The sequence below is a fragment of the Rutidosis leptorrhynchoides genome, chromosome 4, assembly GCF_046630445.1.
Source record: "Rutidosis leptorrhynchoides isolate AG116_Rl617_1_P2 chromosome 4, CSIRO_AGI_Rlap_v1, whole genome shotgun sequence".
NCBI classification, from domain to species: domain Eukaryota; kingdom Viridiplantae; phylum Streptophyta; class Magnoliopsida; order Asterales; family Asteraceae; genus Rutidosis; species Rutidosis leptorrhynchoides.
The window spans coordinates 225,661,752-225,677,978 of record NC_092336.1 but is presented as its reverse complement, the minus strand read 5'-3'; the positions used below and the strand labels follow the sequence as shown (position 1 = coordinate 225,677,978).

The window sequence follows — 16,227 nt, the reverse complement described above, 5'->3', positions numbered from 1 at the left end:
AACAATTATTAATAAATAAACGTTGGAAAATCCAAGGTCGTTACAGTTACATCCCGCGTTCAATGCTCAAATTCAAAATTCTTGAAAACAATTCAAATTGATAACCAATGATTCAGATATGAGAATGCTGATGAAGCAGTAAAAGCTATAGATGGTCTTAATGGCCAAAAGCTTGATAATAAGGAATGATGTGTTGAAAAAAGCTCAGATTTGGAACTGGAAATCGGATTAAGCAAACCATGAAGGAGGCTGTGGACAAATCACAATGACTAAACCTGTATTCAAAGAATCCAGATGATTCGGTATCTGGTGAAATCCTTAACGAATACCTTGCTTCTTACTTATCTTAAATCCTTACGGAAGAATTTTCTTCATTATTCTCCGATCTTAGAAATTTCAAGATATCATCGTATATTTCATTATAAATATCTTCGATATTTCTGAAGATACCTTCATAACGATTCTTGTCCACAATTAATTATCTCTTTGCGATATCTTTATTACATCATAAAGGAAACTTTTTAAGTTTCTATATTCTGTAAAATTTGAGTTTAAATTATGAATGATTTCTGAAGAAGTGTTTGGAATTGAAGCATGAGTTAGTATAATATAATGACGTCGGGCCAACATGATTATATTACAATAAGTCATGCTAAATTTTTAATGGAACATTATGACTCACAGACCTTACAATCATCATGTGCCATGTTACACGACTTTTACATTCTATTTAACCTCTAAACATAACAATAAAATATTTTCTTGATATTTCTATCTTTTCGTGATTCTGGTAATTTAACAAATCAAATCGTAATATTACATTCCTTTCTGCTTAGAACATTAGGTTCATTTGAAACTCCATACCTACGAATTTTGTACTATTACTTACTTTACAAAAGCATAGAGCTCCGAATATAAGGAAAAATATAAAGTCCGACAACAACACAGAAATTACAAACCGTGAATATCAATGCGTATAGCAATATAAAGACACGGGAGAACTAAAAACACTATAACCCCAAGGTAATCGTAGAAGTAAACAGATTCCTCTGGTGATATATGAAAAAGAAGAATGACTGTATATATGGTCAATATAATAACAAGGATCAATACGGGATTGAGCATATTAACAGATCTTTTAAGGAAGAAAGTATTGGAGTGGTGAAAATAATGAAATGAAAGAAGTTAATTTATAGCGAAATTCTAGATAGAGCAATCAAGAGAGATTACCGCATTTAATAGAATCTTAAGTTTCCTTGACTTCTGAAGCATCAAATCTTATCACTAAGATTTTCTTTAAATCCCTTAAATTCCATAAATCAACAGTGACTACTTCACCGGTTAAGACGAACCTACATTTACTCATCTCACTCTTTTGTGATAGCTTCACCCATACGTTTCGAGCAATCGGATTGTTTTATCCATATTACTTAATGGTGATAAAACTCTATTTTTCAACTCATATTCATCATTAAAATATTCTTGTTGTCAACAATGGCGATCTCTATCAAATTTCATGACAGTGATTTTCACGAACTCCTCTCTGTTTGTCTACCCTAGTGTTGTGGCATAAAACGCTCAAGGTTTTAAATGAGCTCAATACTATTCATAACACATTTCATGTATCCAATTTACTGAAATGACTTGTAAAACATCATCAGCCCTTTCTGAGAAAACCTAATCAATGACACTCGTGTTATTCTCTTGAATGACCTCCGCATTAATAATAAAATACACTTCGTAGAAGAACTTGTAGAATTTATGGATCGTAAGATTTAAACTCTTGAAACAAAATAATATTCTATCCGTTGAAATTCACGAAAGGCCCCGAGTATACCTGGGAAAGTGAAGACCAAATAAAACGTAAATATCCTCATCTATTTATGAACAACGCCGATTGATGGCAACAACTAAATTTCGGGATGAAATTTCTTTTAGCGGGTAGGTACTATGACAACTCGGAAATTTTTGACTAAATTAAACTTAATCCTTATGTGATTTCTGACACGATAATCAAAGTCAGTTAAACTGAGCCTCAAAATTTTTGAACTGTTTTCAAGAATTCAGTTAACCTTTAACTATTTACGAATAATTATTTGTAAATAGATATGTATATATAAATAATTATATATAAATAATTATATATAATATCTAGATATGAAAATTTATACATTTAATCTGTTATATTATTATCAATATTACTAATATTATTGATAATATTATTATTATCATTATTATTATAATTACTAGTAAAATTATGACTTTAGTTATTATTATGATTATTAATATTATTCTCATAATTATTATTACCAATATCATTAAAAATTATTATTATTATTATTATAGTTATCATTATTATTATTTATTATTATTATTATTAATATAATATTATATTTATTGATATTATTAATAATTTTGTCATTTATATTATTATTATATATATTATTATTATTATTAGTATTTTTATTACTCTTAATAATATTAAAAGTATTATTATTATTATTATTATTATAATTATTATTATTATAAGTATTATTATTATTAATATTAATTATTAATATTAATTAGGTAAAATTAGGTATATATCCACATCTACTTTTTATATTTTTTTATATATTTTACAAAAAGCAATTAGGTATCTGATTTTTTTATTTATTTTTAGTGATCCATTATTATTTTTTTATATCTCCTGATTATTATTTTTATTTCTACTGGTTATGATTTTGTCCTGTCAACACTTTTTGGCTATAAAACAATCGATCTCTATCTATTATTCTCACAATCACTCAATTCTTAATCTCCATTATCAATATAATCTTCTGTCTGATTGAAATTAAAAAGAAATATATTTTTTTAAACCGTCGACCTCTGTTCCTCAACTTTTTAGCCAAATCTCGATTTCGTATTTAATTTCAAAATCCTTAAATGCAGTGTTGTTAGGAATCATTCACTCAATCTATCTGCAAAATCTCAGGTTCCAATTCCTCATTACGAATCCGAATTTTGGAGTCAAAGCTAAATTTCAAAAAGTCAAACGATTCTTCTTTGAGCAAATCCGAGTTTGTGTTTATGTTTCAAGTTCAATTGACAATCCCATTAGTTTCTTGGAATGATTTACAATCTTTTTCATGTAGAAATTTTCATTTAAAAAGGTCTTAGTGTCGAAATCATTTTTTTTCTTTCATGTTCTTGTTTTTTAGCGACTGATGTTGCTGCTATGTTTTTTTTTTCCCTTTCTTGTGGTTTTGATTAATTCATACTCTCGCTCATGCTGATTGTTATCTTTCAAATTACGAATAAGTAAACAAATCAATTATTTTCGCTCTTATGAATTACCTCTGCTCGATGGGATTGAATGAGGAAGAAGATGAAAACACAAATGGGTTAAAAACAATTTGGTATGTGACTTAATCAGAAAAACAGGCCAGCTCAGCTGGTCTAAGGGCGTGTCGTGTTATTGAGAGGTCGCGGGTTCAAGCCCGATCTGGGGCAATTATTTTTAGGGAAGCTTTTAAAGGGTATAATCTTTTATTTTTATTTCTATTATTATTATTATTATTATTATTATTATTATTATTATTATTATTATTATTATTATTATTATTATTATTATTATTATTATTATTATTATTGTTATTATTGTTATTATTAGTATTATAATTATAATTATTATTATTACTATCATATTTATAATTATTATAATCATTATTATCATTATTATTAATATAAGTATTATTATTAATATTATCATTATTATAAATATGATTATCATACTTAGGATTATTATTATTATTATTAAAATTATTATCATTATTATCCTTAGTAGTAAAATTATCATTTTTATTAAAACTATCTTTTTATTAAAGATTAACATTATTATTAAAGTTATTATATTTACTAAAATTTCATTTAGAGGATTATTATTATCATAAATATTATTTTAATAAATAAATGACATTTATATAAAAATATATTTTACATCTATATTAATAATATATACTATTTTGTTTAGTAAAATGTTATTACAATTAAGTTGCAAATAATACATATATATATACATATATATATATATATATATATATATATATATATATATATATATATATATATATATATATATGTATTAATACATTAAATAATATCTTAAACATCAATATGAGATATTTATAATAAATAACATATCATATACTTTAAAACTAATAGATGTATAAATATTAAGTATTTATATATAAAACGAATAAAGTTAATTAATTAACAAATTAATAATACCAGAAGTATATTAATAATATTAATAGATAAACTGGTTAATTGTCATTATATGTTTTAATATATATAAATGATATAGGTTCGTGAATTCGAGGTCAACTCTGCACTTATTCAGTGCCATCATATGCGTAATTACTACGAAATACAGTATCGTGAGTTTTCATAGCTCCCTTTTTATATATATTTTTGGGCTGAGAATACATGCGCTACTTTTATAACTGCTTTACACTTTAGACACAAGTACTCAAACTTATATGCTATGACATGCTATAATTCATGCTAAATCCCTACCGTAATATCGTTAATTGCTGGAATTTTGGCAAGCTTAATTATTGTGAATAGATCTATTGAGAGTAACGTCTCTGTCCATTTGACCGTTGGTCTTGGATACATAATAATGATTCAACGACACGAATAACAAAGTGTCACGGGGTAACTTTTGTTTAGTCGCGATATTACAAACTGCAGCAATACTTTTATATTGATATTTCTATATCAATCACTTTAAAATAAATCTTGTGGTCTATTACTATTACTGAAATCATTATTTATGATAAACCTATGAACTCACCAACCTTTTGGTTGACACTTTTTAGCATGTTTATTCTTAGGTACTCATATATTATGCTTCCGATGTGTATTTGATAATTGAAAACAACATTACAACGAGTCATTCATGGATAATTTGAAAGACTCTACATTCAAAACCATCACTGTGCATCATATAGATGTCAATACCTCACAATGGGACCAGAGATAACATACCGCGTCAATGGATATTTTGGTGGGTTGTCACCTAAGTTATGTTAACACTTGCGTATTTATAGCAAAATGTCCCTCATCACGTGTATGTTTGTCATCATCAAAAAGGGGGAGAATGTTGGTTGAATGTTGGTTAATGGACTAACCAACAAAGTTAAGTATGATGCTTAACCAAAGAATATGTTTTGATGATGACACATACATATGCATAAGTAATGATCGACATCTTAACATAAAACACCCAAGTTCACTAATCCATACTTGATCTTGCAAATGACCAAATCAAATAAAACTTAGAGTGAAAATAAAGATCATTAAAGTTACACGGTTAAAGGTACGGTCGACCGTATACTTGACCGTAGAAGCCCAGACTGAATCTGCAACACAGTTTTGTGAAAACAAGTTACACGGCCGTCACCACGGTCAACCGCAGTGCGACCACAGAATTCACTGTCACCATTTTTGACCAAATCTAGTTTAACCACTTCCTGACATCTATAATTCATGAAATCTTTCTCAACACGCGCAGAATAGATGCCCTCTCCATACTCAATTGAGTTTTGGTCATAAAAACGCTAATCTTGGTTAATCACGCTTAATTACATCTTGATGACAATTTAACCATGATTAAGCATAACACATAAGTATTAATCAATAACTTGTGATCTTAAAACGTGTCTAGACATTCTTAGGATGATCACCAAGTACCAACACACATAAGTTAATGTCACTAGAACACTAATTACAATTATAGATTACTTAGTGACAAATTAAGGCTAAATGAAGAACAACACTTTAAAGTATAACTAGTAAAGACTTGTAATCCTAAAACACACTTAAATATATTTAGGATGGTCACCATGTCCCAACTAGAGATTGCTCTTCCCTTGTACATGTGTTGGACATTAATGTGTGCTTACACATTAATCATCCAATGTGTTATATTGCAAGTAAGCTTGCCAAAGCTTAAACCATATTGTTGTGCAAATATCTATATGATTTATGTTAGAATAACTATTTCTTGCTATATATGAGTATTACTTGCTACTTGCTAATATGTTTGATACTCATAAATTTGCCAACTTGTTAACATGCTCTTAAACTTGCTATGTGTTATTTGTTAGAACACTAGGATTCAAATAACTAGTTTACTTCAAGGAATTAAGTGTAACATGGTTCACAAGTAACAATTGTCAATAATCTATTTGGTCTTGTCTAAGTAACACATTATGTAACATGTACAAGTACAACTTAACATTGATGTCTTTACACACTTAATATTTAACTTAGAAAGACATCATTCAATTGATCTTTACTTAATCTTAAAATGAACATGATTTGTGATTAATTGAAACTATGAAGTTAATGACATGTTGACTAGTCTTTAGGATTGAACCAAATGCATTAATGAGCCTAACTAAGTCTTGACCAAACTGAGATTACCCCAAATGAAAATCAAGACACTCCTCCAAGAATGTTTGGTTTAACACATTTGGAGTGTCATGTTATTTTCACACAATAAGACCAAATCTCACACACTTAATGCTTGTAGTACTTGTATAGGATATTGGGTTTCTTTTGCAAGTGCTAAATGAAGTAAAGATTCCAAAATATGGTGTTCAAACACCTAAAATGCATATTAAACAATTTACATCAAATCATAAGAGTTAATATTGGTTGTCATTTTATTTTAAAAGTGTAAATTAAAATATAAATTTAGAATTTGTTTCCTTCTATCTAGCTTTTATACCTTCTCGTACTCAATTCAAAATAATTAATTAAAATAATTCAAAAATATTTAATTTTAATAATTAAAATAATTATTAATAAGATTTAATAATGATAATAATAATAATTAATTAATAAGATTTAATTTTAATTGAAAATTATTTAGATTAATGACATCACCCACCATGCTTAGATATTTTTCTTTTGTTTTTTGATTATTTTAAAAAAAAGAAATTAGCCTAATAATGACATCATCATTATAAGATCTTAATAGAAACTATAGATACTCCGTATTAAATAGAATAATAGATAGATTGATTAATACTATATCCGTTTCAATGAAAATACGTGTTCACTTACCTTTTATACGCAGTTTTAAAAAATTTCACTAACATCATTTTTTCACCAATCAAAAATCGCTTCTCTCCAGAATAATCTATTCTTATTAGTTGAATTACAAAGCGGACACTTGAAATGATACATTTCAAAATAGTAATGTGGACACCTTTTATTGAAAAAAAAAATTTTGAAAACTATATAACTAAGGTTTATTCATCGAAAGATAAAACACCCGACAAAGTTTACAAGAAACTGAAATAAGCTAGGCTCGAAACTAGAAAAAGGAGTTCCAAACAAACTACCCTTATCTACGTCCAAGCCTAGCCAATCGAAACACAACATAAACTCAACAAAACATGATACAAGAAATACTACAAAGGATCATAGATCAACATATCAAAACCAAAACAACAAGAAGCACCTAAACACCGAGAAGCAATAAAAACACAAGACCACAGCCAATGAGGCCTTGCTTCATTGGTATCCATGTTTCATGGATTCGAGAGTGACCCAGGTTCGAGTCTAACAACTAACCTTGCCTTTCAAAAAAAAAAAAAAAAAAAAAAAAACACAAGACCACAACAATAAATCAAAATAAAAGAACCAACCAAATAAACCAAACTGAAATAAAAGGTTTACGTCCCATTGGACCCGCTATATTTACTTTACCATTAACCAAGTAAACCAAACTGAACTAAGATGTTTTACGTCCACTTCGACCCGCTTTATATACTTTACCATTAACTATCTCAAGGCGAACACCCTTCTCCGAACGAGGAGGAGTATGAAAGAACGTTTGGCGGTCCAATTGTTAAGAATAGTCGTCAATGGTGGCAATAAGCCACGTGCAACCAAATTGTCAAAGAACCCGGATCCATTACTAACAGAGGCGCTCTCCTCTTCTTCTTCATCCCGAAGCGTGAGGTCATTAATGGCCGATTTATCCTTACAATCGTTAGTCGAAGTAACAAGTTTTCTGTTAACACAAGCAACTCAAGATGTAGCAACCTCATTAACCGGTACATCCTTAGTTGAACAGACAACTTTACCGTTAACCATGACCTTATATTCAGGTGTACAAGGCGTCCGGGTCGCACAGGGCCCATTATTAATGAGGGCCCAAAAAATATATCTTAGGTCCATTTTAGATGCGTAGGTCCGTTTGTTAATTAATTATTTAAAAAGTTAATTAATTACCTATAGATAGAAGATTTTTAAACATGTCTACTTTAATTTGAATGAAATGTAGAATTGTAGATAATTAGCTTCATAGTCGTCAGTTTTAAGATGTTAGGCAATCAATTTCTAAGGAGATTTCAACTATGCTTGTAACGAAGAACTACAAAACCACTTTACATGTATTGAATAGGGCCGAACCAACGCTCCGTAGATTGGAAATTTTGCATTTGAAACGGGATCAAAATTTACACAAACCCATTTGGAATCACTAGATCAAAGTTTTCCACTAATCAACATGATTAAAATTCTTTAAACATTGATTGATGATAATACAAAACCATTTTAAAGAAATTTTATTATTTGCTGAAGAAGGAATAAAAAGGCGATAGAAGAGTTTCTAATGTTGTGTGTTGAGGAAGGTGTGGACCTCAGAAGCTGAAGGAAGCGCCGGAATTGCACCCTTTTTGGCGGTGGTGATGGCTCCACAAGCACATGAGTATCTCAGTATTTCTTTCAACCTTGCTTCATCCTGCATTCAAATATAAATATAATGATAATTAATACTCCCTATTAATATGAGATGTAATGTAATGTAAAAGTTAGAGGTTGAAGACTAACTAGGTAGGATATGTTACTTCACTAGTCAAATGGGCACTATTTGTATGGGTTGGGTTGGGTTGTCCAAAACACACTTTACATTATTCAAACAAAATTAGAAAGCAAATTCAAACACCCACAAATAGTCGAAAGTTGAGTGGGGCAGGGCCAGTAGATTTAAAAAATTTAAGGTTAAAATTTTGGATTTTTTTTTTTTATTTTGCCCCCCCCCCCCCCCCCCCCCCCCAATCTTTTTTTATTGTTCGACTTTTTACTTTGAAAAAAAAAAAGGTTGTATTTTAGCCAAATGCGTTCCTATTTTGCCACAACCCAAAAGCCCATGAACTAAAGGTTGAATTTTGCTGAAAAACCTCCCTATTTTGCCCCCAACCCCCACTCGTATACAATGGGTTAAAAATGCCAGTTATTGAAATAGGCAAGATAACGAAATGTGACGAAATTACCTCTAGCACAGATTGGTCATCCACAATTTTAGTTAGGAGGGCACCAACAAAAGAGTCACCTGCACCCGTTGTGTCCACCGTTTTCACATGGAATGCACCCACAGTACCATGAAAATGCTGCAATTTTAAGGATACACAATATTATAAGTATAAAAGCTTTCATGGGCGAAAGATATTAAAGAATGATTACCTATGGAATAAAGCTAATAGACTTCAATTTAACTTTTTAGAATTATTGTTTTTATAAATAAACTTTATTGGAGATCCAAGGCTCAGATTTAAACCTTTTGATCTAAGAATGTTTTACTTTATGTATGGAAAGCAGGGGAAATTAATAATCAAATGGGTACCACTGATAATGAAGATGTTGGTTCATTCATTATGATGTAGGACTCTTTATTCTTATTTTGAAATGTTGCAGCCAGCAAGAATAATAAAATAAAATTTGAAATTAAAGGTGGCCCCTTTTTGAGTACTAACCACTACTTTGCTTCATATTTAAATGATTACTTTAAGATGGTAACTTAAAGGATAAGATTTTAACTTGATCTTGGTACTAACTACTAACATAGTACTTAAATTTCCAAAATGAAAGTAGTAGAGTAAAGAATAACATAGCAGTTTGTTTTTATTCATGGTACAAAGAAACAGAAAATCCTACAAAAACAACAAATGTGTGAACATTTCCAAACAAGAAAACGGAACAAAAATATGATATTAATACCTCACCTCAAAATAGTTGAAATGTCTTTATCACAAGAGAAGTAGAAACTTGAACTTAAAATAAAAAAACTCAGCTTAATACATATAAGGACCAAAACAATTCAGGCAAAACATTATAATTGGTACTGTATAATTTGGCCCTACTTTTTTCCTGTAAATAAACAAAATAATCCTTTTTTAGTGCATGATTCCTTTTTCTGTAAAATGTCTATCCATAGTAATATATATATTCTTCTGATAATATTAATACCAAATATTAATAAATTAAATAAACTATTACATTTTCTTATACATACAAAACAAGAGTTATATCAAATATTCAAATCATAAATAATAATTTCACAAAGAGAAAATTGTGCGGTTGGTCCCTGTGATTGGTGTTTGGTCCCTGAACTTCATTTTCGGGGTTGTTGATCCCTGTGATTTTCAAAACACGTGTGGTTGGTCCCTGACAGGGACCAAATACACAAGTTTTGAACTTTCATTTTCGGGGTTGTTGGTCCCTGACAGGGACCAGCCACACGTGTTTTGAAAATCACAGGGACCAACAACCCCGAAAATGAAGTTCACGGACCAAACACCCCATTTCATGTGAGACCAACCGCACAATTTTCTCTTTCACAAAATAATATGTTTAGTCTAATGCAGAATTTGTTATGTTTGAAAAGGGAAACTTACAACCATAATCATTTTATTGACCCTCACCAACAATGGTATTTTGTTGTGCCAAATTTTTAACATGTGTTATATCTATCTTATACATTTATACAATAACTGAATATTAGGAAACTACATACATAATTAAATGCAACTATCAATCTTCTACCGACACATCATCTTATAAACTACAGATTTAAGTTATATAAATAATAATAACATATTTGATGTTATCTAACACCCCAGTGAAAGACAGAATTCACGTATTCAAAGCAGCATACAATCATACAAATTATATAAAAACCTGTATTATATACTTGATTTTCTGGTTTAATAACACAAAGTGACCATAGATACATACCTTTGTGTAGTAGTTGCAACCCTTGTCACCAAGAGTAACCAACAGAAGCTTCAAATTAGGGTGCCATAAAGACATTGCTGCTTCATCATCAATCTTATCACTTCCTGTGATAAACTCAAGCTCGTTATCACTCACTTTGATCACTTCAGCCTTGTCCCATATGCTCATTATTTGCTTACGAGCTTCCTCGGGTGACGGCCACAATGGCAGACGCAAATTGGGGTCATATGAGAGAAGTGCCCCTGCATCTTTTGCCACCTCCATTGCTTTAAGATGTGCTGATCTGCATGGCTCGACTATCAAGCTTATCGAACCATAGTGAAAAACTTTGGCCTGCAAATTATTAAACAGAAAAGTTAACTGCCATTTCAGTGATTATTAATTTAACAAGTCTGTTTAAAGCATCAAACGTATAGTTCTGAATGACTATTTGGACAATGACTTTGAGCAGAAAACATGATATGAATATGCATCTAAAAAAATTCCAAAAATTTACAGTAAGATAAGAGTAGAAGTTATTGGGATCACAGTAACATTTTAATTTCATATTACAAAAATAAAAAAAAATCTCATTCATATTTAATTAAGAGTGACCCAAATTTGAGATTGAGTTATTGAACAGATTAACTAGAGGTAAACACAGAACTATTCAATTCTCTAACGAATTTTCTTCATATAATGATAAATTAAGTGGCTTTAACGGCCCTACGAAAGATGGGGAGAAACAAAGCTGTAGGACCAGACCAAATCCCAATCGAGGCGTAGAGGTGCCTAGGAGACGATGGGGTTAGATGGTTGACAAACCTTTTCAACACGACGTTTAGAAGTGCAAAGATGCCTATGGAATGGAGACTCAGTGAGGTTATTCCCATTTACAAGAACAAAGGAGATGCGCAAATATGTAGTAATTACAGAGGCATTAAGTTATTTAGTCATACTATGAAGCTTTGGGAGAGAGTGATTGAGACGAGGCTCCGACGCGAGACAAAGGTTTCAGAGAACCAATTCGGTTTCATGCCAGGACGCTCGAGTAGAGGGTGGGACGATCTTATCTAGGCGCGGGTTCTATACCCGCGGGTGGAGTAGTGACTTCCCTCTAATCTAGGGTTCGAGGAAGGTTCGAGGAATGATTGTCTACACTCCACCTCCCACATACCCTACTCTCGTGGGATTAGGTATTGTTGTTGCTGTTGTTGTAAGTTCTTAAACTACAACCACATTTATCAGACTCTCATAAACATTGAAACCCGCATTATAAAAAGTGTCAAACCAAAGCTACATGGAAGGAAAAAAAACTACGAGTATATATTAAAGTAATGTAATTGATTTTTCATTAAAACTTTTAAGGAAATAGAGTTGAATTAATAACCCTTAAAGGAAAAGCATTTGCGTATATTCAATAAATTTTAGAAGTTGGCTTTTAATAAAAGAAACAATTTACCAGTACAAAAAAAAAAAGTTCAATATCAATAAAGAGAAATTTAATTATAAATAAAAGATTTGATTTAATGTAAGTGGTAGACAAAAGAAATACTGTACAAAATGACATGGTGTAACATTTACTCGTACTACAATACAGGCTCTGTAAAAGCAAGACAAATATGGAGAGCCTCCTGGAAACTTGCTTTCTAATATTTCAAATGTCAACAAAAGGAAGCCTTAAGGTGTATGGCGCGATATCTTAAAGCTTCAAGATACCGGCAAATTATATGATTTTCTTAGTCCGTAAAATTGGCAATGGAGAGTTTGATTGGGTAAAAGTCGTGTGCATTTAGCAAGTGCCTTCAAAAATAAGTTTTGAGCTATAGGCAAGTAAAGGGTCAGATGACAAGTGTGCTTGGTGTGTGGTTCTAATTGAGTCGATCGACCATCTTTTGCTTCTTTGTTTGTGGTCCCGCAATATTTGATCGGCTTCGTTCGAACGTGTCATGGGTTATGCCTTCTTCCCTTATCGATTTTTCCCTCGATCGCTTTCTTGGATGGGATGTAATGCTAAAATTCTTGGAGATTGACCGGTCCGGTTACTTATTGGTTCTTTTGGCTAGTGAGAAATGTTTTGGTGTTTATTGTTGTTCGTAAAGCTTGGCCCGTAGTAGTTGTTCAAGTGAAGTTTAAGGTCTTTCCAAGGTTGGCTAATGCATTTTAAGTGGAAAGCCTTCAAATTTATAGTTGGAAGATCCGGCCGTGGGCTCTTGTGTGTTCAGAATATTTGAAGTGCTAGAGATGTGATCTGCCATTTTCATTTTTCTTGTCTTATAGTTGGCATATTTATTGTAAAGGGTTGCACATGGGTTTTGCCCATAAGTCTCTTAAACCTTTTTCATGTTGTATTATTTCAATCTATGGTACAAATCCACGTGTTGATGCACACGCTTCTCTTCCCATTCAGTGCCTCAATTTGTGTATCACACCCACTATTATATGTAATTGATGGCAATGAAAAAAAGACATCAATGCTTTAATTTATACTCCAATTTTTATTTTTATTTTTATTTTTATTTTAAAAAAAATAAAAAATTTATACTCCAATTGATAATTGATTAATACGGAGTAATATATAAATATAAATAAATTTAATAAACACAATAGTATGTTTTGGTATGCGAAATCATTTTTAGAAAATAACTAAAACATTTGGTCAACAGTCAAAATTTTGAACTAAGCGTGTACTTCACTACAATATGGATAAAATTATTTTCCAAATATAATCATATCTCTTCTCTATATAGTGTGAAACGACCCTGGCCGAATCGGCCTCAAGAGATGCACCAGCCGAGTGTCCGTAGCAACTCGAGAGACAATCGCCCCTCATAAGCGTAATTAATGGACTAATCGTAAGAGATATTAATTAACCATAATTTAAGCTTATAAGGGATGTGGGATGGATTGTTATATAGTGATCATAAGATCTCTCATATATACTTACTAGTTACTACTAATAAAATGATATTTACATACAGTACAAGTTGTAAAAAATACTGTATATATATTATACATAACCTTAATTGTCGTTAACAAGTAGAAATTATTGTACGATTAAATAACCGAACATTTAAAAATTACAGTAATAATTATAATTATCGACTATCTACTAACAATTATACATGTGTAAACCAAATCCCTCCCTGATAACATTTAAGTTTGAAATAAACCGATAAATGTAAGGTATCAATATAAATAATTATACACTTAAGGTATCAGTATACATTTAATTAGTCATGCATGAATGACTAACGGGCCAAATAAAAAATCTCAACTTGAATTGAAAAATCAGCACAATTCAATTACTCAATTTTTCTCATAAATTAACTTTAATTCATAAAAGTCAACAAAAACAGTCCCTTTACTACCAATAATTTATTATTTGCGTACTCAAAATTCCAAGGAAGTAAGCGTGAAAAACACGCGCCACCACCTTCCAACAATAAAATGACGTCATACACATACATTTAATATACTATATTAGATTTAGATTCAGATTCAGCAATACGTAGAGGTTGCAAGTAAACAGAGAATATAGAAGAAAAAATTGATGATACGTACAGATCTAATAAGCTCGAGGTTAAGTTCATCAGGAGTCAATAACATATCAGCGCTAGGGTTTCGATAGAACATAAACTCACGATCACCGTCAGCTTTTAACGTAACAAACGCAAGTGCAGTGCGTGCACCTTTATCAAAACAAATTCCGTCACCGTTGACTCCATTCTCTTTCAATATTCCGGCGAGCAAGTGACCGAATTCATCGTCACCTAATTTTCCGACGAACGCCGACTTTCCACCAAGTCTTTGAACGACGATCGCAACGTTCGCCGGAGCACCGCCGGGAGCTTTCAAAAATCCCGGCGCTTCTGCTAACGACACGCCGGAAACAGTTGGAACGAAATCGATTAACATCTCGCCGAAACTTACTATCAAGGATTTTTCATTAGTAGATCCGTTGTTGGCTGGCATTTTTGATTTTTTTTATTTTGAAAAATTTAATTTAATTGGAGATTAAAGAGAATAGTGTAGAGAGTGGGAGTTTTAAGGGGTATTTATAAACACCAAATAGATATAGATATAGATATAGATAATAATAATATGGATTTGTGTGTATCTATAGGTTTTTATTTAATTTAAAAATTTGTTAAATTTTGGATAATTTTAGATTGGATAAATAAAGTTAGATTCGGTGTTTGTAATTATCATAAATACGGTTTGACTGTAGATAAAACGTATTATCAAAAATGGAAATTTGAAAATCTTTAATACTCGTATATTTTTTAGTATCAAATCACATTTTGAGTAATTATATTATATTATTATATATATATATATATATATATATATATATCTTTGTGCTCATTTATCCTCATTTTCATTCTACTAATGTTTTTTAACGGCTAGTTCGGTATCACCTAGAGAGACTGAACCACATTCGCGATCATTGTCATTTTTAATGACAATTCCTGTAGCGACCCGACAAAATCGTCATTGACGGCGCCGTCTACTTAGGTCCCGTTACGTGGTCATAAGTCTTTAAACCAACGTTTGACCCAATATATTTCGCATTCATTTCAAATGTAAGGATGTTTCAAAGTTTACAAAAGTAGATCAACGACTAGTTACATTACAACGTTTAAAGTACAAATGAAACCTATGCGACACAATTTAAAGTAAGTCAAAAAAATGCTCCGTGTATGCATGTATACTCGACATCCAAGCAAGTATCAAAAAGTAGAGTGCGGAAGCATGTATCACTAAGCATTCAAGGACCTGAGAAAAACATAGAAAATCTGTCAACGAAAACGTTGGTGAAATCATAGGCTTAGTAAGTATATTGCATTGAACCACAAGATTTAGTATAAAGTGATTATCCAAATCGTTTACATTCCAAAAGATGTTGTTTGTATCATGAGCACCCAATTATCAAGACTTAACTGAATAGTACCTCTGAATCATAGTGTTAGAACCTACACTATACCCGAAAATATATTTCATCCGCTAACGGTAGCTAACCGTCCGAATGAGAGTTCGTCAAACCCGTATGGCCACACAACATAAGTTCTAGCTTACACCCTTCAAGTGTAACTAATGATAATTGAATTGAGGCTTTTTGTTCTAACTCATACGTAGAATGTTTGTTTTCGTACTTGTGTTCACTTTGTA

General features: G+C 31.0%; 1 protein-coding gene across 1 annotated transcript; it reads right to left on the bottom strand.

Moving 5' to 3' along the window:
• Positions 1 to 8,452: 8,452 nt before the first annotated feature.
• On the bottom strand, positions 8,453 to 15,108 carry LOC139843343 (fructokinase-2-like). The gene is made up of 4 exons (XM_071833421.1): positions 14,620 to 15,108; positions 11,077 to 11,409; positions 9,336 to 9,452; positions 8,453 to 8,803 (listed from the first exon to the last, which is right to left on the bottom strand). Exons 1-4 carry the CDS (start codon positions 15,028 to 15,030, stop codon positions 8,672 to 8,674), a joined length of 993 nt encoding a protein of 330 aa, XP_071689522.1. The 5' UTR covers positions 15,031 to 15,108; the 3' UTR covers positions 8,453 to 8,671.
• Positions 15,109 to 16,227: the final 1,119 nt, after the last annotated feature.